Raw genomic sequence first — 27,136 nt, 5'->3', positions numbered from 1 at the left:
CCTCGTGGCAGGTTATATTGTATAAGGCCTGCAGCAGGCAAGAGAAGATCTGATATATTGCCTGTGGAATTCTAATCAGGAGGCAGAAGGTAACAGTATATGGTTGAAGAGTTGAAGAAGTCTAGAAGGTGATGGCCTCTAGAGTACTGGAAAAGGCACTCAGACTAAGATGTTAGCCTGGACACTGATGGCTAGAATTTGAGCTGGTGCAGAACTTTAGTATTGGAAGGGGATTTAGAGGTTATCTAGCCCAATATTCCTTGTATATAAAATAGCATAGGTAAAAATCTCACGTGTATATGATCTTAGTGGGATAGTCTACATGACTTCTCTATTCCAACTATAGAAGGAAGAGCACTGGGCTGGGACTCAGGTGAGCTGGGATCAAGCTCACCTTGTTGTGTGATCTTGAGTAAGTCACCTCATCTCCTTTGGTTTGTTTCCCCAATGACCTTTAAATATCAATCTATAAATCTAGCTCTTCTGAGCTCTATTATTTGGTAGCTCAAGTTATAAAGTAATAAAAGTGACAAAGTTAAGAATCTTACATTACTGTTAATATTTATTATTTGTAACATTTTCCATTCATATTCATTGTAGATATGCCCCTAAGCAATAGGGCGATGGGTAATTGGAGATCCTTACTCTTCCATTTTCTGTGTAGGTTGGAAAGAAAGAAAAAAGTTCAATGAAGCTGTACAGAAAAACAAAATCAGTCCCTCCCTCCAGGGGAATCATTGAAAATGTTAAACACTCAAAGCAAAGTGTTAAGAAAAGGGCTTCTTTGTCTATTGTTCATTGTACACTCATCAGATCTCTAGCTCTCTTGCAATGCAGGGGCTATTTGGATCATAGTAATGTTTAGAGAGAGAAGGAAGGAGGCTGATAGATCCTTCCTTACTCTGACTCTCTCTTGTTTTGAGTGAAGGCAGGTCTATCAGTCATCCATTTTCCTTTGCCTTTTCCTTAGGCAGACCAAAGTAAGAAGCCCTTAGCAACCTGAGTAAGTACTTTTTCAACAGATCTTTCTCCAAGTTTAGAGACTTAGCTTTAATGAGCATTATAACTTAAATGTTTTATAGAATAGTAAAAAATGTATGAAAACATTCTGGAAATACCCCTCACTGAAATTTATAAAACCTGTGACTAGGTGGCAAGAGAGACCAAGAGATTTATGGTTGCAGATTCCATCCTTTGGCTTTGGGTTGGGTTTCTTGGAATCCCTTTAACCTTTGTGCCTCCAAGCTCTGTAGGCCCTACCCAGGAAGAAACTGCACCTGTGGTTTCTCTAAAATGCTAGGACTACAAACGGCAGTTCCTGTTATGCACCATGGTCTATGTACTAACCTGGCTCCCTGTGTCTTGACTCTTGGCTCTCAGCTTATTGACCTGTGACTCAGCAATATCAGCTCGCTCCTCAGCTTCCTCCAGTTCATGTTGAACTCTCCTGCACCTTGTTAACTGAGTGTTGGCCTGTTCCTCCTAAAAGAGAATGAGGCAGAGGATGGCAACTGTTCTACACCACTGTTATTTAGACTCCTGTTCCTTTCCATCTTTTGGGAATCAGTTGCTAGCCCAGTGCCTGGAACATATTAAGATGCTTAATAAATGTTTGTTGATTGAATGATTGATGTACATTGAACTATCTTTGCTGGGACAGAGAGAGAATGGCAGAGGTATCCAAAGTAAAGGAATTGGCTATTCCACAGGTAATGTTAAGAATAGCTAGTATTTACAGGGTACTAATTTAAGGTTAGCAATGCACTTTATACACACACACACACACACACACACACACACACACATTATTCCATCTTATCCTCCCAATAACACTGGGGAGGCATGTGCTAATATTATCACCCCTTTTTACAAATAAGGAGTGCAAAATGCTGTGTTATGGCAGAGGCGAGAAATTCTGAAATGGATACAGAAAATGGAAGTGAAGCAGTTATTACTGTTTGGTCATGTTTGATTTCATCCATAACAGGGCAGAGTAGGATAAAGAAGGCTGCATAGGGGAGTTAGACTAAGGAAGGGCTGATGGGGTAGAATGAGGAAGAGTGAGATAGGGTGAGGTAAAATAGAATATATAACAGCTTACATTTATATTTTTATATCACTTTAAGATTAATTGGGAGACTTTCTTAATGAAAATATGAGAAAGGAACAGTCAGTCTTTTAAGAATGAGATTCTTTGGGGGCAGGGACAGTTTCTGGCTTTTCTTTCTATCCCTGTGCTTAGTAAACTGCCCATCACATAGCAAAGACTTAATAAGTGGCTGTTGATTGATTGATTAATCTAGGAGCCCATATAATTCTTTCAACCACATTGAAACCTTGAAACAAAACCCTACTGTTAAATATTCACATTCTCCCAGGAACCAAATATGATTGATTCATGGAATACCACAATCTCCAAAGCAAAAAAGAGAACAAAGAGATGGGTGGTGGACAAAAATAGTTTGTAGCACATTATCAACAATGGCTGGTATATAATACATTGTTGTTGTTTGTACTTTGTTCTCAAAGAGGACTATGGCATTGAGAAGGTGTCCTGACTTGCAAGTAAATTGGATTTAAATGAGACAGGGCTGTGAAAAGTCACTAGCCTCACTCTCTCCTCCTGAGCAACATGAGTCCAGTGGCAAGATATAGATCAGGATGGACTGGAGGTGGCTCCTGATACTGTTGGAGACCATGGCCTTTTTAAGATATGTCTCAATTTATCTGAGGCAATGTACAATTAGTGATTAAGCCTAGGTAAGAAATGAGGCAAAAAATGGACTCTTTTTTAAAAAAATCAATCTAGGATTCTCTGGAAAACTATGGAATACATTCTGATCTCAGCACCTATATATGAATAATGTGAAGTGGGACAAAGACAATGTGATGTTCAGTAACAAAATAAAATGGTCAGAAGGCTCTAGAATTTTAAAAAATGGATTCTAGTTTTGATGTGATTGGGAACATTCAAGAGATATATAACTAGAAAAAGACAGGCTAGTTATGTTATTAGACAGAAGAGGAATAAATAGCCTGAGTGGATGCATGGAATATGAAGACAGCTATGGAAAGGTCTACAACATGTTGGGTGGAGCTCTATGGAGGTCTTATGAGAGGGCATGGACAAGAGAAGCACAGGCTGAGAAAGTATGAATGGATTGTAAATTGCACTATTAGTGGAGGGAATTCACATTGATGGTATATTGAAGTCCTAAGGTATTTAAGGTTTATGAACGGCTTTTTTCGTATAATTCCTGTGATGGATGTGGTTCAAATATTAATACTACCATTTTATAGATGCAGAAACAGACTCAAAGGTAATGAACAACTCTTCTCAGATCACAAATGACATAAATATCAGGGCCAGGACTCAAATCTCTCTTTTTCTGACTCAAATAGTATCCTTTCCATTAGATAATACTGCTGTCTAGAGAGCATGCTCACAAAATGTCAAGTGTCTGAAAGGGATTCTAGCAATTATTTCAATCCCTCAAACCCAATCCCTTCATTTTGTGGAAGAGAAAACTTGGTCTCTGAGGAGCTATGTGATCCGAAGCAAAGTTCCTGAATGGTGGGTTTCTTCTAGGAAACAGAAGCATGCTTTACAAGCAAAATTGACTACTAGGAGAAAATATATAGGATGACTCCATGGGAAGCTCCTATACTCACAGCCTCTTCTGCTTGTCTCTTATAAGACTTCACTTTGGCCTGCAGCTTGTCTACCAGGTCCTGAAGCCTGAGGACATTCTTACGATCTTCCTCAGCCTGCAAAGACAGAATGAGAATTACAGTCCCTATGTACTGCACTACTTTTCTGAGAAAAATTTGAGTAGCAGAGACTTTATTGTGATTTCTCTGACACTTACCTGGTAAGTAATTTCTTTGACTTTCCGTTCATATTTGTGGGCCCCTTTAATGGCTTCAGCTCCCCTCTTCTGCTCAGCATCAAGCTCATTTTCCAGCTCATGAATCTATAATCCAATGTTATGAAGAGATCACAAGAGAGAATTCAAAGTCTCTGTAAGGACCTTCCTTCTTTCCTTCTGTTATGCAGGATCATCTATCCTGTGTGTACCGAAGCACAGGGGTCCCCATACTCTCAAATCAGCAACTATTTTGGTTTTCTGCAAAGCCTAATGATTGCTTGTAGGTAGAGGAAGGTAATGAGATTGAACATCACTATTAGGAGTAGGATGTGAGCCACGCTCCTATTTCCATAAGACCCAGAAACTGACATGGTGGAAGGAGTTCCTGAGAGTCATGCAGACTCAAAGTCCCATTTAGGTATAACTTCCACCCATCCTCTCCACTGCTATATCTCTCTGGTCCCTCAGCTATAAGTGATCCCCCCCCTCAATTGTTTATAGTGTTTTATCTGTACCATCCATTTATATTTACCTTACTCTATATCTGGAGGTTATACACCTTTCCCTTTCCATGCAGTAATGCCAGAGGAAGTATATAGCCCCCATTTTGTCCCTTTACCTGGATATTTTGGGATTACCACTAGTAAATTAAATAACCCCACCCATAAATCCAGGGGCAATTGGGGGCAAACTGAGAGAGATCTAGGGAGAAAGTAGGGTATTATTCCAAAGCCTTTAGATGCACATAGAATACTAATACAGGTGGAAGGTATACTAAGTAGGTTCTGAGGTAGAAAAGATACACATTTTGATAGTCATCATGTCTTGTGGAATTGGGGAGAGAATTCTGCCTATCAACTGCAAGGAGAAATTGCTTTGGAAGTCTGGAAGACTTCTAGGTCCAATTCTAGGGGATGAAGCATAACAGAAATCTCTAGATATAGATGTGTTTCTGAGCCAGGAAATCTAGAAATAGAGAGCTGGTCCTCTAGAAAAGGGGATGACCACCATCTGCTGGGAGCTAAGAAGAAACGCATATGGCATGGATTGTAGACAAAATAATATGGGGTAACATAACCTTATTAGGGAGCAGAACCTGGAGACATCTGTGAGAACTCTGGCAGGTGTGAGTACAATGGACAAGAGAGGAGAAATTCTGGGTTAAGTCATTTAATCTCTTTGAGACTCAGTTTATTCATTTATAAAATGGGGATAATAATGGCACTTACCTCACAGAAATGTTGTAAGAATCAAACAAGACAACATGTAAAATGCTTTGCAAATTTTAGAGTATTATATAAATATTAGCTATTTTTCCTGCTAAATTCCATCTTATTGGATTTAGCCCAATGCTTTTAGCTTGTCAAGATCTTTTCAGATCTGCAAATTTGATAAATATGTTAGTCTTTATGTGTCACTACAGCTATGTCTTTATCTAGGTCACTGAAAATATACGTTGGCATAGGGCCATGTCCAGATCTACAACTACCTTACTAGAGACTTCCTTTCAGGGTGACTGAACTATTAAAGATTACTCTAGGTATGGTCATTTGACCAGTTCTGAATCTACTTAACTATAATCATTTAGCATAAATGAAAAGCTCATAATAGCTAACATTTCTATAGCATTTTACAGATAATTCCATTTGATCCTCAATCCTGTGAGGTAGATAGTTATTATCATCATTATATAGTTAAGGACACCGAGACAATTAGAGGTGAAGTGACTTGCCCAGATTCATACTGCTAGTAAGGTTGGATGTGAACTCAGATGTTCAGTGCTCAGTTCAGTCAGGCATGATCCATAACAACCTAAGAAGTTGTAAAAATGAGGTAAACTCTATAGAATTCCTCTGATTTATTTAACTACTAACCCTGGGAAAAAAGAAAATGAGGTTCATTTGGCATAACCCATGGAGTTATGCTGGTTCTTTTTCTCTAGGCTTACAAACTGCTAATAATACCAACTTCTCTTGTTTGACTGTATCATAGTTCCAAAGTTTATAGCAACAACTTCACCTTCTACCTTACAGGCAAGTTTCTTTTCCTAGTTCTGTGTTGACTCATGGTGATTTTAATCAGTTTTGAATTTTTACTCTACTGGGGCCCATATATGTACTCAATCCATATATGAGTCAGTATGTTGGGGTTGGGAACCACCCTACTCTTTCTAGTTGTCTCTCTGTCCTTTTAAATTCTCCTATACAGCTGGATAGGGTTATTCAAATTACTTAGAGCTATTTCCCAAAAATTTAGGGTAGGAAGATGGAGGAAGTGACACATTCCCTCTGGTGCTACTGCTTTTAGGAGAGGGATAGATTTATAGAGTGTTTCCCTTGTATCATTATCATAGCTTCCTCCCCTCCCTAGGTAGCATCCTGGATAGTAGGGTCTATGTTGTATTGATATTTGTGTCTCCACTGCACGTGACATGGCTTTACATCAGTAAATGCTAAATAAATATTTTTGGGGTCATATTGTTTTAAATTGAAATAGAGTATGGGAACAACTCATTTTGAAAGTGACCAGATAAGCCTCCACAGAAACACTTTATTCACTGACTTACAAGCACTATTGGTGGATTGTTTGACTAGTAACCAGGAAGGGTGTGTTTTAATATTTCTTTACGAAGACAACTACAACAACCCGGGGGGAAGGGGATGGGGAAGGAGGGTTCAGGAAGGAAGGATGAGTGTTTCATTTAATTTTTGCTCCTCCCTTCTGTCTATTCCCTCTCCCCTTTCCACCCTAGCTCCCAAAGTCCTTAGGGGGCATATTTTACATGCTCTTCCCTCTCCATCATCACCCTCTCTTACACCATTTGCTTTAAAAATGAAAGAAACAAAATTAAACAGTTCAACCGGATTTGAGGACCTAGAAAAGGGTGAGGGAAAGTCAAAGAAGAATCAGCCATGATGCTGAAGAGAGCAACTGGTGAAGAAAGAACAGAAACCAGCATAACATATAGTATATAGGAGATTTGAAATGTTTTCTATTCTAACTTGGAAGAGCAAACTCAAACCATCAGTACTTCTTGAAGAATAAGAGGTTAGACTTGCTGTGGGAGCAATTTAAGTTAGACTTAAGAAAGACTGGGAAAAGAATGAAACGTTGGAGTAGGTGAACAAAAAAAGACATATTTAAACAAAATAGGAAAATGGTTTTCAACGAGTACCCTTGACCAATTCGGTAGCAGCAGTTTACATGTATACAGGCAGAAGTGCCCTGATCAATATCATTTTGCAATAACATCATTAGTCTGTTATAATCAAATCATCAACCTTTATCAAGTCTCTCAAAAAGATGACTTGGTGGATCACTCATTTACAATACAGCATTGTTTATATGGAATTAACTGACATTATAATGTTGTCTTACCTAGCTGTGTTACTTCGAGATTTAAATAATGATATTTGGAGAATATGATTGTATGACAATATAGACTCTTCAATTGGCTAAGCACTTTTTTCCTCCTCACTGTCATAGAAAGTAAATAATCCAAGTATTGTTTTCCCAACTTGATATTGTGGCTCAGTGTTTAAACAATCGTTGTAATTACTTCATTTGACCAAGGTCATACAGCTAGGAAAGAGTAAGGACAGGGTCTTTTGAGTCTATATTTGGTATTACTTCTGCTACATGGAATAGTTCCTCTCCAAAATGGAAATCACATAAAAAAGTGTTGCTTTTCCCAAATATTTTCCATAAACAGATCTGAACCTACATAAAACTCCTTATAAAATGAATATTTTAAAAGTCATAGACACAAAAATGATTATTTCAATATTTATGTCCTGGCAAAAACACCATAAAATATTGTGTGTGTATGTGTTTGTGTATGTATGTATTGACAAGCAGACATGGTCACAAGCCCACTTCCAGACCACTGTGTGACTTTCCTCTGTTTGTTCTCGCCACCAATCTTTGGGTGGGGTGTGGTGTTGTGTGGCACAGTCTGTAGGTAGGTAGACTACAATTCTACCTAGACTTAGAATTCTAAGATAAGTCATGACACCCTGGTTATTCTCACACCACTGTACCCTATTCTCCAGTTTCTGGATCTGCTTTTTCCCTCCTTTCAGAGCCAGCTGCTCAGCCTCATCCAGGCGGTGCTGCAAGTCCTTCACCGTCTGCTCCAGGTTCTTCTTCATCCGTTCCAGGTGGGCGCTGGTGTCCTGTTCCTTCTTCAGCTCCTCAGCCATCATGGCTGCCTGGTTAGGTCCACAGGAAATAGTAATAAGTAACCTAACCCATCATTACCTAACCCATCCAGGAGGTTTCTTTGATTTCTTACAGGAAACTTTTCAAGCCTAGAGGCCCCACCCTTTCCCCTAAACCCTTCACCTAACCTCTGTGAAAGTGCAACAAGGCACTCACATCTGTGATAGCCTTTTTGGCCTTCTCCTCTGCATTCCGAGCCTCCTCTATAGAGTTTTCCACTTCCTTCTGGCACTCAGCTACGTCAGCCTCCAGCTTCTTCTTTGTATTTATGAGGCTGGCATTCTGGTAAGAAAATGAGACAATAGGGATTCAATGTCATAAACTTAAAGCTAGAAGACACTTCAGAAGTTACCTAATCCAATATCCTCATTTTACAGATGAATAAATTGAGGCCAAAAATGTCAAATGACTTGTATGAGGTCATGCAGGTAGTATTTTATGTCCGGGTTTGGAACAAAGGTCATCAGATTCTAATTCTAGTTCTCCTTCCTCTGTTTCATGGTTATATTTATGTGATTTTTAAAAATATATCTCTGGAATATTTTGAAATACTTAATATTTATAGTCCACATGTTTCCAAAAGGACTTGAGGTGGCTTATATTTCAAAGCTAATTCAAAGCACATAAGACCCTTAGAGATAAACCAGAATATAGACCTTCTGAACCAAGTTGAAGGAGTGGATGTTTTCAGTTGCCAAAGTTGAAAAGATTATAATATTTGTTAATAAGCCTGGCTCTTGTGTTTCCTGGCAGTTACAACAAAAGGGGACATGTGTATTTCATAGTTTTTGTTTTCTGATAAGGGAAAGAAAACAGATTAATCTGCAGAGACCTAGTTATTCCTGGGATTAAATTCAAGCATGAGATGAAGCATGCTTGTCCCTTCCTGCATTTCTGCATTTTTGGAGAGGCAAGAGAACCATTCTTGGAGTAGACCTCAGAGTACCTGAGTATTTAGCAGTTGCACCCTTTCACTTGCATCCAGCAGCTCCTGTTCACACAGCCTACGTGTCCTATCAGTTTGCTCCAAAGCCACTTTCATCTCATCAAGCTCCTCCACCAAGAGACTGTTCCTGCGTTCCACAAGCGCCAGCTGCTCCTTCAAGTTACTATTGTCCCTCAGAGCATCGTCCAGTTGCAACTGAGAATCCTTTAGGAGGAAGCAAGTGTGAGACTGGGATTGACAGAACAAGGCTGCAGACAGAGGGTCTGAAGGCTGCCTCCCTTACCTTGAGCTGACCCTGAAAAGTACGCAGGTGTTTCTGGGTTTCAGCCACCTGGCGGTTAGCCCGGCCCAACTGAATCTCCATTTCATTGAGGTCTCCTTCCATTTTTTTCTTAAGCCTCAGGGCATCATTTCTGCTCCTGATCTCAGCATCCAACATGCTCTGCATGGACTCTGCTATTCTCTGGCTGTTTCTTTTTAGCTGCTCAATTTCCTCATCCTTTTCAGTGACCTTTCGGTCAATTTCAGATTTTACCTGGTTTAACTCTAGCTGGATACGCAAGACTTTGCTTTCTTCATGTTCCAATGAGCCCTGTGTGGAAAAAAGATATTCATTTGTCTCACTTTTTCCATAGAAAGTGTTCCTGGACAAAGAGAATACAGATGGAGGCTAAGCAATTAGGCTGATAACTCTCCCTTGAGTATAAATGAATTTACCTGCACAGTCTTATGTCTAGTGAAGATGAGTCAAGTACCTGAGACTAATTAATTAAAGAAAAGCATCAGAGTGGTGGGAAAATATAAGTTCCAATAGAATGTCTGCTCACTGAGAACAAAGAACTAATTTGTTTTGTCTTTGTATCTTCAGCTCTTAGTACAGTGTCTTGCACATAGTAGGCACTCATTAAATGGTTGTAGAATTCAATTGAATTCAAATTATCCAAAGTCTTAAATAAAACCAAAGATGTAATTCAGTTACAAAGTCATCAAAATAGCCTGATGGAAACATAAGACAAAGATAAAAGGAAAATTCAAATCTAAAAGCTTAGTGCTTGTTGGGTGATTTTTTTTTATGTCTAGGAGGTAAGATAGGATTTACTTTAATAACTAGTATGAATTAGAATCCATATTTAATATAGCATTTAAATGGTCTTCTTTCTATAAAAAGGCTACTGCCCTGTTGAATCCCTTTGACATGCTTCTTCTGCACCTCAGAACCCCAAATATTCATTTGCTAAAAGTATGGCTAGTGCTTTTAGCAAGGCCAATCACAAGTGTTCACAACCAGAATAGTGTGGGAAAGTATTCTGCTAATAAAGAGACTCTAGCCAACCAAATTCAATTCAACAAATGCATGCTACGCGCTAGTCCCTGCATTAGGTACTAGGGATAAAAAACAAAAATGAACCAGTCACTGCCTTCCAGGAGTTTACATTCTACGGGAGAAGGGGCTATGACATGTACAAAGTAAAATCCCTGGGGAAGAGGGAGGAAGAGGGCACTAGCAACTGAAGGTAGGAGGTAACCCTTACACTAAGTTTTGAAGGGATTTAGAGATTCTGAGAGATGAAGGTAAGGAGATGGTACAGTCCAGGCAGGGGAAGACCCTATGCAAAGGCATATTGCTGTCATTGTCATTTTTCAGTTTTGTCTGATTCTTTGTGACCCTGTTTGGGGTTTTCTTGGCAGAGATACTAGAGTGGTTTGCCATTTCCTTCTCCAGCTCTTTTTTACAGAGGAGGAACTAAGGCAAACAAGGTTAAGTGACTTGCCAAGGGTCACTTAGCTAGTTAATGCCTGAGGCCAGGTTTGAACTCAGGAAGATGAGTCTTCCTGTCTCCAGATACAGCAATCTATTCACTGCACCACTTAGCAGCCCATGAAAAGGCATGGAGAGCAGCAATGGAATATCCCAACCAAAGATGAGTGAGACATATGGGGCAATGTGAAGTTTAAGTTACTTAAGGTAGTTTGGAATGGATTCCTTTCGTCCTGAGAGAACTGGATTGAGAAAATAACAAAAGAGAGGGTTTTTCTAAAATGGTCAAATATCATTTACTGACTAAAGGAAATGGAATAGGTGAGATAAGGTACAGGCCCAGAACTGACCATTTGCTCCAATAATGACCTGGGTCTATTTTCCCTGAGGACCTATAGAAAGGGGAGAGACTACAGAGATCCCCTAGTATAACCATTTCAGTTGCATGTTTCTCCAGAAGCACAGCCGGTAGTATTTTAGATACTTGCCTCAACCTCTTCTAAAGAAGCCTGGAGATCTGACTTTTCTTGTTCAGCTTGCTTCTTGGTCTTCTCCATTTCCTTCAAATTCTTGCTTTTTTCTGCAATCAGCTCATTTAAATCAGAAATCTCCTCTGTAATAACAAAATTTGCTGTTTAGATAATTTCACAGTGGTCCTAAGTCCTCACATAGGCATTTCACCTTTCTTGCCCATTGACCAACAGGTTCATGAAAAGGAGAGAACTAAGGAGAATTCTATTTCAGAAATTGTGTAGAGGTAGTGTAGTAGATATGGAGTCCAGGGTTTGGGATTGAATCTTAGCTATGATACATGCTATCTATCTAACCTTAGGTAAAACCTCAGTTTCCTTACCTGTAAAATAAGCAGGTTATTCTTACTATATGGCCTCTACTGACATTTCCATCTCTACATCTATGATTTTATGGTCAGTAAGCTGTAGATCATCTTTCCTGACTTCACCTCTACAGAGATGGGTATGTGAAGAAGAGTTCTCATTTATCTCAATAACTGCATGAGGTTTTAAAAATAACTCAGAGGCAACCAAAGAAGAGAATTGGTTAGAGGACCTCATGGGACAACAGTCACAGGAATTACTGAAAGATCTTCCTACTGACAAATAAAAGTGCATTTAAAAATCCAATGCAGTCTCCTAAATAGTAGTTAAGGAAAGGGTGAATCTGGATTTCCAAATTGCTAGCAATAATGCATGGCCTTGGGCCTTGGAATAAAGGCAGAGTTGTTGTGAGATTATTGATGTGATAATATCTGAGAATGTATTTTGAAAGTTGCATGCTTCTGTTATTATTTAACCAATTTATGGGCCTACCTAGGAGACAGAATGGAAGCTGAGTGGGAAAATAGGGGTCTGAGGGGCAAATAGGGAAGCTAGTAAGTTCCAAGGATCTGAAGGTGGGCATACCGACCTTGTAAGTTCTTGTTTTCTCTTTTCATGGTCTCTAACTGGTCTAGTACTTCCTCATAGGCATTTTTCATTTTGAAAAGTTCAGTGCTCAAGGATCGAGATTCTTTCTGAGCTGATTCCAGCTCTGCTTGGTTCTCCTCAAGTTTTTGCTTCCACTCTGCAAGAACCTAGAGATCGCAAGGGTTTGTAATGGGAGTAGCAGTGACAGGTCTTCTTCAGGTTAAAAAATATATACGTATATGTTTATACACATATATTGTTCATTGTTCATCCTTCATTTTCAAAGAGGATCAATAATATCACAGGGTGATGTCTTGGCTCATGCAGGAATTGGATGTAAGAGCTATAAATATCTATATGTTTTTGTATACACACAAATACATACATATATCTGTATATACATACATACAAATATACATACATACATATATGTATACATATGTATACACACTACTGAAGGAACTGAGTTTATCTCATCCTTAGAAGTTAAAGAATAAGGGGTTAAAATGTCATATATTGTCACAAATGGGTTAAATGGATATTATGAAATCTATCTTATAAAATATTGCCACTTCCTGTTTCCCCCCATCCCCTAATACTACATATATATATACTATACCAACCAAAACAAATAATCAATAGTGGGGTATAACAACTTACAAAAAAACCAGGAGTGTGTGACCGTAGACCAAGATTAGCTTGTAACATAATCGTAATAGCTAGAATTTAATAACCATAATTATAATACCTAACATTTACATAGAGCTTACTTTGTGCCAGGCACTGTGCTAAGTGCTTTACAAATATTAATTCATCTGATCCTCACAACAACAATGTAGGTGCTATTATCATGTTCATTTTGCAGAGGAGAAAACTGAGGCAGAGGTTAAGTAACTTGCCCAGGGTCATATAGCTGTAAGTAACAGAGGCTGAATTTGAACTCAGGTCTTCCTGACCCCAAGTCTAGTGCCTGTAACACCTAGCTGCATTTATATAACCCTTGAAGATCTGCAAAGCACTTTACATATAATCTCATTTGATCCTCACCGACAAACCTGTCAAATAAGTGTTATTCCCATTTTACAGCTGAGGAAGTGGGTTGGGAAAGATTATGTGAATTAAGTTCCCAAGCTCACACAACTAGCAAATGTTTGAGATGGGATTTGAACTCATGTATTCTTGACTACAAGCCCAGGACACTACCCACTGGACCACCTTGGTGCCTCAGACTCTCTTAACAATTGTTTGTGTTCATATAAAACCTTACAGTTTCTGAGATACTTTTCTCAGAAAAATTCTGAGACAGGAAGTTCAGGGAGCACCTCCCATTTTGCATTTGAGGAAGCTGGGGCTCAGAAAGGCTCAGCAACTTGTCCACAGCCTAATAATGGCTATTCCATGGCACAGCTGAGACTTGAATTTCTGTCCTAGAATGTTAAGTTCTGTGTCTTTTGTACTCTGTTGCTTTGCCTCTGCCATCACAATCTAGGAGAGCCTGCCATTATGCTTCCCCACATGTTGTGTTACACCAGAGAAGTGCCCTGGAAGCCAGAATGACATACAGTCTTAAATTCAACAAACATTTATTAAGCATCTCTCATGTTATGCAGCATGCTCCTTCCATCAGGCCTAGTATCCTTTCTTAGAATATTCAATGTAGTGTCAGGGAGACCCATGTTCTGATCTTATCTGTATGATCATGGGCAAGTCACTGAAGTTTTTGAGTCTCAGTTTCCACATCAATACAATGGGATAATATTACCCATATTACTTACTTCATGGGGTTGTTGTGAGGTTCAAGGGAGATAAAATATGCAAATCACTTTGCAAAATTTAACATAGTACATAAAAGTCAGTGAAAAAGAAGATCATACTCCAGCAAGTTCCCTATTATGGTGCCTCCCAAACTTCTGGGTTCCACATGGGTCATACTTCTAATTCTTTTCTTTTTTTTGGGGGGGGGGGAAGGCAAGGGATTAAGTGACTTGCCCAAGGTCACACAGCTAGTAAGTGTCAAGTGTCTGAGACCACATTTGAACTCAGGTCCTGTGCTCTATTCATCACACCACCCAGCTGCCCCTTCTAATTCTTTTCTTAACACGAACACACTGATCCAATTTATTGCTCTCTGACTCGTAGACCTAATCTTTACATTGACTCAATTTCTCAGACTTTCTCAGAGCCCATACACACTTTTACCTCTGTACATTTAGCACCCTCATGCACTCAAGGGCTGATTTTAGACATGTCTACTCCATTATTTATTTAATACCCCATCATTATAGATTGGGAGGGACAAATGAAAATTATGGACTATTATGAGATTCTTTTGCCTTCTAAGTTGGATGACTCTAGGGTATAACAAATGAGTCACACTTATAGTGTGCTTTTCCATTAGAGAACACTTTTCCTACAACAGCCTTATGAAAACAGTAGACTAGGGATTCTTGCCATGTATTTATATTTCTACAAATCTGAGCAAGGACCTTATCGAAGTTCCTCTGTTTCTTGTCCAGAGCAGCACAGGCGGTGTTAGATCTCTCCAAATCAAGCATAAGGTCATCCACTTCCCCCTGAAGCCTCTGCTTAGTTTTCTCCAAAGATGAACATTTGGAGTTCACAGTCTCAATATTTTCTTCAGCTTCTTGGAGCCGCTGGGCTAGTTTTTTCCTAAAAGGATCAAACGTAATTTCTCAAAAAGGAATTATTTCCAAATGCATAGGGAAACTACCAAATATAATGGAGAGTTGGGGAAGGGAGAAGTCTAAGTTCTTCCAACTGAAGGACACTGGAAGTGTCCCTCAATGTGCCAAAATTGAGTCTTTCTGGAACATAGTTGCATGAGAGGTAGTAAACTCTATATAGGTAAATATTGGGACCAATGGGATAATCAGTGAGTACCATAAAAGAAAGTGGAAAAGGGGTCTTTGAAGAGAGAGATCAATTTAGCTATTTAGTGACTTTTGTATGCACATTCAGTTCCGGCTCAGTAGCCCATCAAAAGGCTTTTTTTTCACTACTCAGTAGACAAATAAAACATAATCACATGAAATTTATACATGCTTTGATCTGGAGGACCCCCTCATTACACATCAGCACAAACTCCTAGAAGCAGGCTCCCTAAGCCCTTCACGTAGGTTGGCAACAGGCAGTCTACTGCACATGCTTCCAGGATTGGGACCCTCATTGGCCAGTCTCCTGCTACATGAGGAAAGATAAATAGCTCACAAGGATGAGATAAGACTGATTTAAGATATTTGGTGATGTAAGAGAATATAAGAACCATCTGGGGGAGCCCAAAAAGACTTGGGGGAGGCAAGTTAGAAGTAGATCTGGCTCAAATGAGTCACAGAAGGGAGGCGGGTGGAATGATGGGATTATTTGAGGAAGGGCTGGGAGTTGCCATGGGGTTGCAGGATACTATATAAGTATTTAGGAATAGACTTGGAAAATAAGATGCATAATAATTTTCAAGAATGGAGATTTACTATGAGTGTTGGCCTGCCTATTCACCAATTTTCCACCCCGCAAATTTCAGAGTCCATACTTAGCCTCTTCCAGTTCCTCTGTACGTTGTATAGCATCAGTCTCATATTTGTTTCTCCACTGGGCCACTTCATTGTTGGCTCTGGACATGACCCTCTGGAGTTCAGCTTTGGCTTCCTGTTCTTCTTCATATTGTTCTCTTAACAAGTCAAAGTTGTGACGGCAAGCCTGTAGTGCATGGGCAAGAGCATTCTTGGCCTGGAATGATAACAGTATAGAAGGGGTAAGAATCAGCTTCTACGGTAGGATATTTTGATTTAAACTGGAGTACCAGGTCTCTTAATTCTACTTTAAAAAAATTTATATAGCATTTTTTTCTAATTACATGTAAATACAAATTTTAACATTCATTTAAAAAATTTTGAATTTCAAATTTTCTCTCTCCCCAGGACAGTAAGCAATCTGATATAGGTTATTTATGTGCAATTTGGTAAAAACGTATTTCCGTATTAGTCATGTTGTGAAAGAAGAAACAGATCAGAAAAATAAGGAAAAAATAAGGAAAGTAAAAATAGTATGCTTTGATTTGAATTCAGACACCATGAGTTCTTTCTCTGGATGTGAATAGCATTTTTCCTCATGAGACCTTTGGAATTGTCTTGAATCATTGTATTTCTGGGAATAGCTAAGTCATTCATAGTTGATCATCATTCTATGTTGCTTTTACTGTGTACGGTGTTCTCCTTGTACTGCTCACTTCATTTTGCATTAATTCATGTAAGGCTTCCCAGGTTTTCAGAAATCCACTGGTTATCATTTCTTATAGCACAACAGTATTCTTTTACATTCATATATCACAACTTGTTTAACCATTCCCCAAGTGACAGACATTCCTTCAATTTCCAATTCTTTGCCAACACAAAAAGAGCTGCTATAAATATTTTTGTACAAGTAGGTCTTTTCCCCCTCTCCCTCCCCCTTTAAAAATTCCCTTTGGGATACAGATCTAGTAGTAGTATTGCTGGATCAAAGGGTATGCACAGTTTGATTGTCCTTTGGATGTAGTTCCAAATTGCTCTCCAGGATGGTTGAATCAGTTCACAATTCCACCAATAGTGCATTAGTGTCCCAATTTTCCCACGTCTTCTCCAGTATTTATAATTTTCCTTTTCTGTCATATTAGCCAATCTGATAGGTGTGATGTGGTACCTCAGAGTTGTTTTAATTTGCATTTCTCTAATCAATAGTGATTTAGAGCATTTTTTCACGACTATAGATAACTTTTCTTCATCTAAAAAAGTGCCTGTTCATATCCTTTCACCATTAATCAATTGGAGAATGACTTGTATTGTTATAAATTTGACTCACTTCTCTCTATATATATGAGAAATGAGGTCTTTGTCAGAGACCTTTGCTGTAAAAATTGTTTCCTCATTTTCTGCTTTTCTTCTAATCTTGGTTGCATTGGTTTTGTTTGTGCAAAAAACTTTTTAAATTTGATATAATCAAAATGATTCATTTTATATTTCATAATGCTATCTTTTTTGTTCATAAATTCTTTCCTTCTCCATATGGCTGAAAGATAAACTATTTCTTGCTCTTTTGATTTGCTTTTGGTATTAACCTTTATGTATAAATCATGTACCCATTTTGATCTTATCTTGGTATATGTTCTAAGATATTGGTCAATAATTAGTTTCTGCTATACTGTTTTCCAGTTTTCCCAGAAGTTCTTGTCAAATAGTGACTTCATGTCCCAGAAGCTGGGGTCTTTGGATTTATCAAAATTAGATTACCATGGTTTTTTACTACTGAGTCTTGTATACCTAATCTATTCCACTAGTCTACCATCCTATTTCTTTGCAAGTACCACATAACTTTGATGGTTACCACTTTATAATATTGTTTGAGATCTGGTAAGGATAGTCCACCTTCCTTAGCATTTTTTCCCATTAATTCCCTTGACATTTTTGACCTTTTGTTCTTCCAGATGAATTTTGTACTTTTTTTCTAGCTCTATAAATTTTCAGTAGCTTTTTAGTATGGCACTGACTAATTAAATTAATTTGGGTAGAACTGTCATTTTTATTATATTGGCTGAACCTATCCATGAGCAATTGTTATTTTTTCAGTTGTTTGATTTCATATGATTTGTGTGAATAGTGTTTTGTCATTGTGTTTTTATAGTTCCTGGGTTTGTCTTGGCAGGTAGACTCACAAGTATTTTATATTGTCTACAGTTATTTAAAATGGAATTTCACTTTCTATCTCTTCCTGCTGGGCTTTTTTGATCATATATAGGAATGCTGGTGATTTATGTAAGTTTATTATATATCCTGCAATTTTACTCAAGTTGTTAATTATTTCAACCACTTTTTTTTAGTTGATTCTCTAGGATTCTCTGAGTATACCATCTGCAAAGAATGATAGTTTTCTTTCTTCATTGCTATTCTAATTCCTTCAATTTTCTTCTCTTATTACTAAAGCTAACATTTTTTACTAAAATATTGAATAATAGTGGTGATAATAAGCACTCTTGCTTCACCCCTGACCTTACCAAGAAGGCTTCTAGCTTTTCCCCATTACAGATAATGCTTGCTGATGGTTTTAGATAGATACTCTTTATCATGTTAAAAAAAGTTCCATTTATTCCTATGCTGTTTAGGGTTTTTAATAGGAATGGGTGCTGTATTTTCTCAAAAACATTTTCTTCATCTATTGATATGATCATATGATTTCTACTGGTTTTGTTGCAATATGATCAATTATGCTGATGGTTTTCCTGACATTGAACCAAGCCTACATTCCCGGCATAAATCCTACCTGGTCATAACATATGATCCTGGTGATATATTGCTGTAATCTCCTGGATAATATTTTATTTAAAATTTTTTGCATCAATATCCATTAAGAAAATTGGTCTGTATTTTCTTTCTTTGTTTTTAACTCTTTCGGGTTTAGGTATCAGAACCATATTTGTGTCGTAAAAGAAATTTGGTAGACTCCTTCTTTGCCTATTTTTCTAAATAGTTTATATAGCACTGGTAATTCTACTTTCTAACTCTCCATGAGGTGAGAAAGTGCTATGTAACCAATCAATTAAAGGTCATGTTCCCCTCATTCTCACTGAGACTGAATGGAAAATCCCATTGCCAGAGAGAATTATAGACTAGATTGACTGGGGTGGGGTGGGGGGTTCCTCTAGTGTGACTATTTTTATGTCCTTTCATATATACAATTCAATACTTCAAGGACCCATAACTTCATTGGTATGAACATTCCCTCTATTGATGCAGATCATACTCTATCTATAATATACTGTGATTGAAAAAAATATCACTGTGAAGTTGGTTTGGTGATGAAATTCTTGAATGTTAGCTAAGCGAGTCCTCAAAAAATAGACATATAGTTCATCTCTGGACCCACTCATGAAGAAAGGTTTTCCAGAGCTGATACCTCACTGACACTGCCTTTGAGAACCTAGGATCACTTCTACACCAAGATGTTCTTTAAAAATTATTCCCAGAAAGGAAGAAAATTTTTTCTCAATCACCTACACATCCTCTCTTAGAAGTTATTTTTTTCTGTCTTCTAAAGTAACCTCTGTTTTTGTATCTTAAAGCAGAGCTGCACATCAACCTTTATTAAGTACTTACCCCATGCCCTATACTAAGTTTACTGGAGAAAGGGAAAAATCAATCTTTGTCTTCAAGCAAGTAGCAGGAGAGGATTCTAAGTCAGAAGGGCAATATGAATAAACATAGGGACAAGTAACAATGTATAGGTCTGACAATAATTTGGATCTGGCTACAGCGGATAGGTTTGATAGGTATGCATTGTGATTAGGGGAAGAAAGATCCTAGGGGATGGAGGGCCTTGAATGCTACTCCCTGTGAAGAGCTTTCTGACCTAGGGAAACTTGAAGAATATCTCAGACATCAGTTTCACATTAGTACTAGAAAAAAAAGTTGGCTCTGACCTTGATTTCTTCTTCCAGTTGTCTCTTCAGTTCTTCCAGTTGGTAGGTTATTACCTGTTTGCCTTTGGTCAGCTGTGAAACCAGAGACTCCTTCTCTTCCAGTTGATGGTTGAGCTCACCTGGAACACAGATATGGGCAGACCTTCTCTGTCAGCAAACATCACTTCTCCCCACTGGTCCTTGTTTTGTCATTAATCTGTATCCCATTCTTACCATTTTGGGTCTGCATCTGTGCTTTTTGCATATTCAGATCATGGATCAACTGTGTGTGTTGGTCATCCTTTGCACTAATTTCACTGAACTGGTCTTCTAGGGTCCGGTACATTTTTTCTATGTTGCTCTTTAAAAAATAATTGCAAGTAGGGTTAAAAACAATTGAAGTCCTATGTGGTGGAACCTCTCCCCTTCCCCCAACAAATCAATATTCCAATTCCATCATTCATCAACACATTAACTCATATGTTTATTAAGAGGCAGTATTGCAGAGAAGAAGGAAACCTGATCTCAGAGTCAGGAAGATTTGGATCCCAATTCTGCTTCACACACATACTTATTGTATAACCCAGAAAAATCACTTCATCTCCCAGTGCTCCAACAAGAATAACTGAATCAAATTGCATTGGTAGAGGAAAATCTCCTTACAGGATATTCTCTGTACCAGTAAAATCATAGATTAAAAAATATTTTTAACACGCTGACAGCTACTATATCATTTAAAAGAATCCTGTCTTTAAGGAGCTTATTTTCTCTTGTTGAGGAAGAAAAGATAGCCTCACATAAAATAGTTTAAAAAAACAAGACAGCCCTTTTCTACCGAGGGTCTGTATCCTCGGGAAACAAACGTATGGTCATGTCTGAATTACTTTCCCCCACACCTTTCAAGGCAGAGTTCCACATGGTTTTTAAAATTAAAAAAAAGAACATGAAACGCTTTTTCAGAAATATTTTGTTATTGTTTAATTGATTAGTCCTGTCTGAACTTTTCATGACCCCATTTGAGGTTTTCTTGGCAAAGACCACAGAATGGTTGCCATTTCTTTCTCCAGCTCATTTTGCAGATGATACGGTGTCCCAAAAGTCTTGGTATAGTTTTAGGCTTTAAGAGCTTAAAGCTACATTAAGACTTTGAGGATACCCTATAAGATTAACTCATATTTCCATAGCATTTTTTGATTTTCAAAGTCAGTAGTTTAATGTATTATTATCAGCATTTTACAGATGGGAGGGCTGAGACTTACCAGAGATGAAGTGATTTTTCCTCTAATTATCTAGCTAGAGGCAGAGTTTAGATCTGAGCCTATCTTCTGACGTCAAGTTCAGTAGTCTTTCAATTGCACCTTACTAAATATGTACTAGTTTTATTTACTTTTTTGACCTAATCCTGTGACTTCACTAATATAGGAGACTTCCTGCAAGGAAACCTCTTTTATGACTGAAGATTGTCAGTAGAAATTTATAGCTGAAATTTATGCCAGAGAGCTGCTCAGGGTATTGAGAGATGAAATGACATGTTCAGGACTGCTTAGCAGCTAGGTGGTATTGGTGGGACTTGAGCCTAGGTTTTTCTAAGCTGGGTTAAAGAGGCCTGCTCTCAATCAAATGTGCCATGTTTCTTTTCAGTTCTATATTCTTTCCATTTAAAGGTATGAGAAGAGAAAAATAAGGAAGAGAGAGAAAAGAAGGAAAAAGAATGAAAGAAAAGAGATAGCAAAGAGATTTGCAAAAGAGACAGACGCACAAAAAACAACAGATTTCCTTTTAAAAAGTACTTAGGTGGTACAATAGATAGAGCAATAGACAGAGTCAGAAGGACCTGAGTTCGAATCCGGTCTCAGACACTTACTAGCTATGTGATACTGGGCAAGTCACCTAGTTCTGATTGCCTCTCAAAAAATAAAAAAGTACTTACACTACCATTTAAAGTATGGAAACACAAATACTTGTGAACTGCTCGTTTCTTAAAAAAAATTCACATCTTTTGTTTTTTATCACATTTTCATTTCTCAATAAATTCTCTCTTTCTCCCCTTAGAGAACTATTGCTTATTACAAAGAATAGGAAAAAATACAGCTCCATAAAAGCACACCAACCAATAATAATACTTGGTTCTTCACCTCTGCAAAAAAAGGGAGTTACATCTTCATATCTCTTCTTTGGGGCAAGGTTCAAAACTAGTTTCTTTTCCTTCTTTGAAGAACGAAAGACGTTGCCTTTTTGTATTGTAAAGTATGATATGTTTTATTGTATACATCAGAAAAGTGTTTATTTATATTCATGAAGTAAAATTCCCATCCTGACACTTGTACTTGTTAGAATAGTAACTCACACTTACGTAAAAGAACCACAGGGCTTACAAAGAAACTTTTTTACAACAACACTGTGATGTAGGTAGGTAATATAAGTATTATCATCATTCCCATTTTACAGATGAGAAAATTAAATTATAGAGAATTTAAATGATTGACCAACGATAATTTAACTAGTAAGTCAGGATCTGAACTCATATCTTATAAGACCAGGGATCTTTTCGTCATACCACACTATTCCACTCATGGAAAGTACACTGGACTTGAAATCAGAAGATACACGGGTTCAGATTCTGACCCGGACACTTTCTAGTTGGGTGACTTTGGGCAAGTCACTTAATCTTGAAGATTATTTCCTCATCAATATAGTGGGAATAATAACTAAGACTTGTAATGACTACCCCAAAAGGCTGCTGTGATCAGGAAAAAATGCACAATCTCAAAGCACCATTCAAAACACTATTTGTATGGCAGATAAATTATTTTACCACCATCATTGTATATAGTATTTTTTATTTGTACTTGTCACGCAGGTTGAATGATAGCAACCTCAGATGAATGTAATGCTTGTCTATAAGTAGCAAGGAGCTGCAGAGGCCTATTAGAAGCCAAAAGCAGATATGTGAAAGTAAGTTATATGCCTATCCAGGAGACAATTAGGACCCAGGAAGTCCATCAGATACACAAAGAATTCAGAGATTGGTGGGGAATAGTTGTTTGAGACCAAGAAAGCTGCTAAGAGACAGGGAGTTCATAGAAGCCAGATATGTACATAAAGCAGTGAGTCTGGAAAGGACTATATACATATCTATATACATATAGATATGTATAACACATGAGTTAATAATGAGACCCTGAAACTAAGGCCAAACCTACCTCAGATGGGAAGCTCTTTATAGTTTTTCTACTATACTAGGACTTGGACCAATGACTGACCTCCCAGCACTGGGAAAGGTAGGCTACTGCAGTGAATTTTAATTCACTTAGAAGATTGTCACAGTTCTGGGTGACTCAGTGTACTGCTGACAAAAGCAGGGCAGTTGGAAAGGTGGGATGATGGTGAGTGGGTATGACAGCGAGATGACCTTCATTTAGGACTTGAGGTATGTCAGTGAGCATCTTAGTAGTAATGTCTACTAACAGCTGAGGCAGCTGATGGACTTGGAGTCAAGAAGACCCATGTTCGAATCCTGCCTGGATCCTGACATTGACCGTGTAAACTTGGGCAAGTCTGCCTCAGTTTCTTCATCTATACAATTAAAATACCTGCCTCTCAGGGCTGTTGTGAGGAACAAATAAGAACATTAAAGTGTTTTAACCGTAAAATGTTTTCTCTCTCTCTCTCTCTCTCTCTCTCTCTCTCTCTCTCTCTCTCTCTCTCTCTCTCTCTCTCTCACACACACACACACACACACACACACACACACACACAGAGTAAAGTGTTTTACAAGCCTGAATAAGAGCTATATACATTCTAGGCACTGCCTATCACCAGAAAGAGTTATAGAATTGTAGAATTTTCTAAAACCTATGAATCTACCTTAGATTTGGAGACACTTTCTACATTGCTGGCAAGGTCGTCAACCTCCATCTTCAGTTCACTCTTCTCCTTCTCCAGTTTCTGCTTGACCCTCTGCAGGTTGTCGATTTGCTCCTGGAGCTCCGCCATGCTATCCGCGTGCTTTTTGCGGAGGGCGGCCACAGTGGCCTCATGCTGCAGGGTGGCCTCTTCGAAGTCTCGGCGCAGCTTCTGGAATTCGGTCTCTCTCTTCTTGTTCAGCTCCACCTGAGCCGATGTCGCGCCTCCAGCTTGTTCCAGGCGTTCGCTGATCTCCTCGAGTTCCCTGGAGAGATCGGAGCGCTGCCTCTCAATCCTTCCTCGAAGTGTATGCTCGGCTTCAATTTCCTCCTCCACTTCTTCTATACGAGCCTAAAATGTTCAATTCCACTCAATTCAACAAACATTTATAACATTTTACAGTGTTTCATGGGATTATAGCTGTAGAAATAAAAGGGATCCTGGAGACTAGTAATCCACTTTCTTATTTTATAGGTGAAGAAACTGAAGTTTAAAGAGAATAAGTGACTCGCCCAAGGTCATGATAGTAATAAATGTCAGAGGCAGAATATGAATGCAGATCTCTCCGTTTCTCTGACTACAAAGTCTATATTCTTTCCAATGTACTGGGCCTCTTTCCTCAATTGCTGAGCACCTACTATGTGCAAGACCCTGTGTTGCACATGAGCTACAAAACGAAATGAGCTTACTTTCTAGTAGGGAAATAAAATGTGCAAAAATAAATGACACATATATACAAAATAAAGCAAAGCAATTTCAAGAGAGAATGAGTACTGACTGAGGAGGATCAATAAAGGTCTTGTTTAGGAAATAGCATCTGAGCTATTTTTCGGAGGAACCTAGACAGTCTAAGGGATGAAGATGGGGAGAGGGTGCAGTCCAATAGAGGACCACTTTTACAAAGACACAGAACCTGTGTAAAGACACAACATCAGGAGGGCAGATGTTGCTTATAGACAGCACCCAGTGGACCAGTTGGACTGGAAAGAATGAGCAAGGGATACAGGAGAGTCATTGTAAGAATGGCATTCAATGACAGAGGACTTTGTATTTTATTTCGGAGGGAGCAGTAAATAAAGGGCAGAGTCTGGAGTCAGGAAGACTCATCGTCCTGAGTTCAAATCAGACTTCAGATACTCACTAGCTATGTGACTCTGGGCAAGTCACTTAACCTTGTTTGCCTCAGTTTTCTCATGTGTAAAATGAGCTGGAGGAGGAAATGGCTAACCACTCCAGTCTCTTTACCAAGGAAACCCCAAATGGGGTCATAAGGAGTTGTACATGACTGAAATGAATGAAAAGCTACTATTTTAAAGTAAGGGAATGACATGATCTGATTGGTATTTTCAGATTATTAATATGAGAGCTATGTGGAGAATAGATTGGAGAGAGAAAAATATTAATACTACTACAGCTATGACCAGCTAGCATTTATATATCACTTTAAGATTTAAAAAACTCTTTATGTTATCTCATTTGATCCTCACAACAACCCTATCAGAAAGTGTTCCTATAATCCCTATTTACATTGAGGGAACTAGGGCTGATAACAGGTATGTGACTTGTGCAAGGTCATATAACTTGTAAGTGTCTGAGGCAGGATTTGAATTCAGATCTTCCTGACTCGAAAAATAGTATCTTTCTTAATATGTTCCCTGAAAGAAGTGAGATTAAGGACCTATCTATCTGACTTTGCCGCTGAAAACTTCCATATGTGCTGTTTTCCCCTTAGAATGTGAACTCATTGAATTCAACTGTCTTTTTTTCTACTTGTATCTCCAGTGCTGAGTACAATGCTTTGCATATAGTGTTTAATATATGTTTCATTCATTCATTAATTTCTTCACATTGACATTTCCTATTTACCTCTACCCATTAGAATTCTTAGCCTCCTTCAAAATTCAGCATAATTAATGTCTCCTACACAAGGTCTTTCATAATTCCCCTCGCTTCTAGTGCCTCCCCCAGAAACTATCTTGGATTTATTTGGGATATATTTTAGTCAATTTACAAGCTGTATCCTTGAAAGAATATGGGACTCATTCTTTCTTTCTTCCTTCCTTCCTTCTTTCTTTTTTTTCTTCTTCACTTTCTTCCTTCCTTCCTTCCTTCCTTCCTTCCTTCCTTCCTTCCTTCCTTCCTTCCTTCCTTCCTTCCTTCCTTCCTTCCTTCCTTTCTTTCTGCCAAGTGTCTACTTACTGACACAAACTGGATGCTTGGTGGAAATATCCAGCAGGCTATTGTTAAGACAGAACTGGAGAGTTCCTAAGTTTGCTTTGGAATAGACTGACATTTTGACTTACTGAGATAAGGGGAGGTACTAATGGTAGGGGGGAAGAAGAGAAGGAAGGCAAGAAACACAGAGTAGGGGAGAGGATAATTTCTCTATCTCTAATGTGAAGGAAGATGGATACTGGGATAAAGAAAGGATAAATATGGGGAGGAAAGGGAATTTGGAAAGGCTTTTTTTTGTAAGAATAGTTTAAAATTTTTTTTTTACCTGTAACTCCTTAATCTTCTTCTGCAATTGCAAACTCTGTACCTGCTCATCCTCAACTCTGCTTTGTAACTGACTGATTTCAAATTCTTTCCTAGCAAAAATTCAAAAGCATATCAGATGCCAGGATTTGAAAATTGAATTTGGCTTTCAGATTTAATTTCAAAGATACAAAATAAAAAGGTCAACTTTATACTTCTTCATTTTTTCCTCATTTTGTTGTTTGTCATTTTCTAAGTCCATGACAGATTCCTGGGATAGCTTCACATCCCCCTCAAGCTTCCTCTTCATTCGTTCTAGTTCTGTTCGGAGTTTCTTTTCCTGGTCCAAAGAACCCTCTAGCTAGAAAGAGAAAGAGATTAAGTTCAATATGAGCCAGGGGACATAAACTAGTCTGTTTCATAGGATTATAGGATAATAGGATTTATAGTCAGAAGAGACTTTAGAAATCATCTTGTTCAGCCCACTCATTTTTGCAGATAAGAAAACCTAGACAATTTTATTGGCTTGCACAAAGTCAGAGAACTATTCTGTAGCACAGCCAGGAGTCAAATTAAGATCCTTTGAACTTGAAATTCAGTGTTTTCCACTAGAAAATAACATAATGTCCTTTAGAAGCTAGTTATTGGAAGTCAGATTTTGTGTAAATACTCTAGGACCCCTTGTATGTCATAGTGTGTGTTGGCTGCAGCCCTTCTTGGTTAGGCAGGGAATGAATCTGCCCTGATCTTCTACTCTCCCAATGCATTTCCTCCTTCAACCCTGTGAAATGGAGGGGCTGGATCAGATGATTTCTGAAGATCCCTTTCATCTTGAGATCTTGTTAAATCTGTGACTTCTTCCAGTTCTAAATCTTAAGATACTCTGATTCCTTCTGGCCTGTATCCAGAGCATGCATGCTCCTTGTAGGTTGTTTTTTCTTTGTTCTCTAAGAGGACCATGACATTGGGTAGGCAATGTCATGACTTGCAGTGGATTGGATTTGCAGGGATGTGCAAAGTCACCAGCCTCAATCTCTCCTCTGGAGCTATTTAGGTCCAGTGGCAAGATATAAATCAGGACAACTAGAG

General features: G+C 38.4%; 1 protein-coding gene across 1 annotated transcript in view; it reads right to left on the bottom strand.

Moving 5' to 3' along the window:
* Positions 1-544: 544 nt before the first annotated feature.
* LOC140527851 (myosin-13) overlaps positions 545-27,136 on the bottom strand; it is a 67,622-nt gene continuing 41,030 nt past the window's right edge. Inside the window, exons 23-39 of the mRNA XM_072645086.1 lie at positions 26,263-26,408; positions 26,070-26,160; positions 23,531-23,920; positions 19,898-20,024; positions 19,685-19,803; positions 15,767-15,963; positions 14,706-14,889; positions 12,221-12,386; positions 11,284-11,408; positions 9,320-9,628; positions 9,037-9,240; positions 8,247-8,372; positions 7,910-8,080; positions 3,870-3,974; positions 3,673-3,768; positions 1,348-1,482; positions 545-656 (exon numbers count right to left, since the gene is read on the bottom strand). Coding sequence (XP_072501187.1) covers positions 642-656; positions 1,348-1,482; positions 3,673-3,768; positions 3,870-3,974; positions 7,910-8,080; positions 8,247-8,372; positions 9,037-9,240; positions 9,320-9,628; positions 11,284-11,408; positions 12,221-12,386; positions 14,706-14,889; positions 15,767-15,963; positions 19,685-19,803; positions 19,898-20,024; positions 23,531-23,920; positions 26,070-26,160; positions 26,263-26,408 — 2,706 coding nt within the window. The 3' untranslated portion in view covers positions 545-641. The remainder of the gene's footprint in view (positions 657-1,347; positions 1,483-3,672; positions 3,769-3,869; positions 3,975-7,909; positions 8,081-8,246; positions 8,373-9,036; positions 9,241-9,319; positions 9,629-11,283; positions 11,409-12,220; positions 12,387-14,705; positions 14,890-15,766; positions 15,964-19,684; positions 19,804-19,897; positions 20,025-23,530; positions 23,921-26,069; positions 26,161-26,262; positions 26,409-27,136) is intronic.

This window comes from Notamacropus eugenii, chromosome 2 (genome assembly GCF_028372415.1).
Source record: "Notamacropus eugenii isolate mMacEug1 chromosome 2, mMacEug1.pri_v2, whole genome shotgun sequence".
NCBI classification, from domain to species: domain Eukaryota; kingdom Metazoa; phylum Chordata; class Mammalia; order Diprotodontia; family Macropodidae; genus Notamacropus; species Notamacropus eugenii.
The sequence above is the reverse complement of the archived record's forward strand: the minus strand, read 5'-3'. Positions and strand labels throughout refer to the sequence as shown.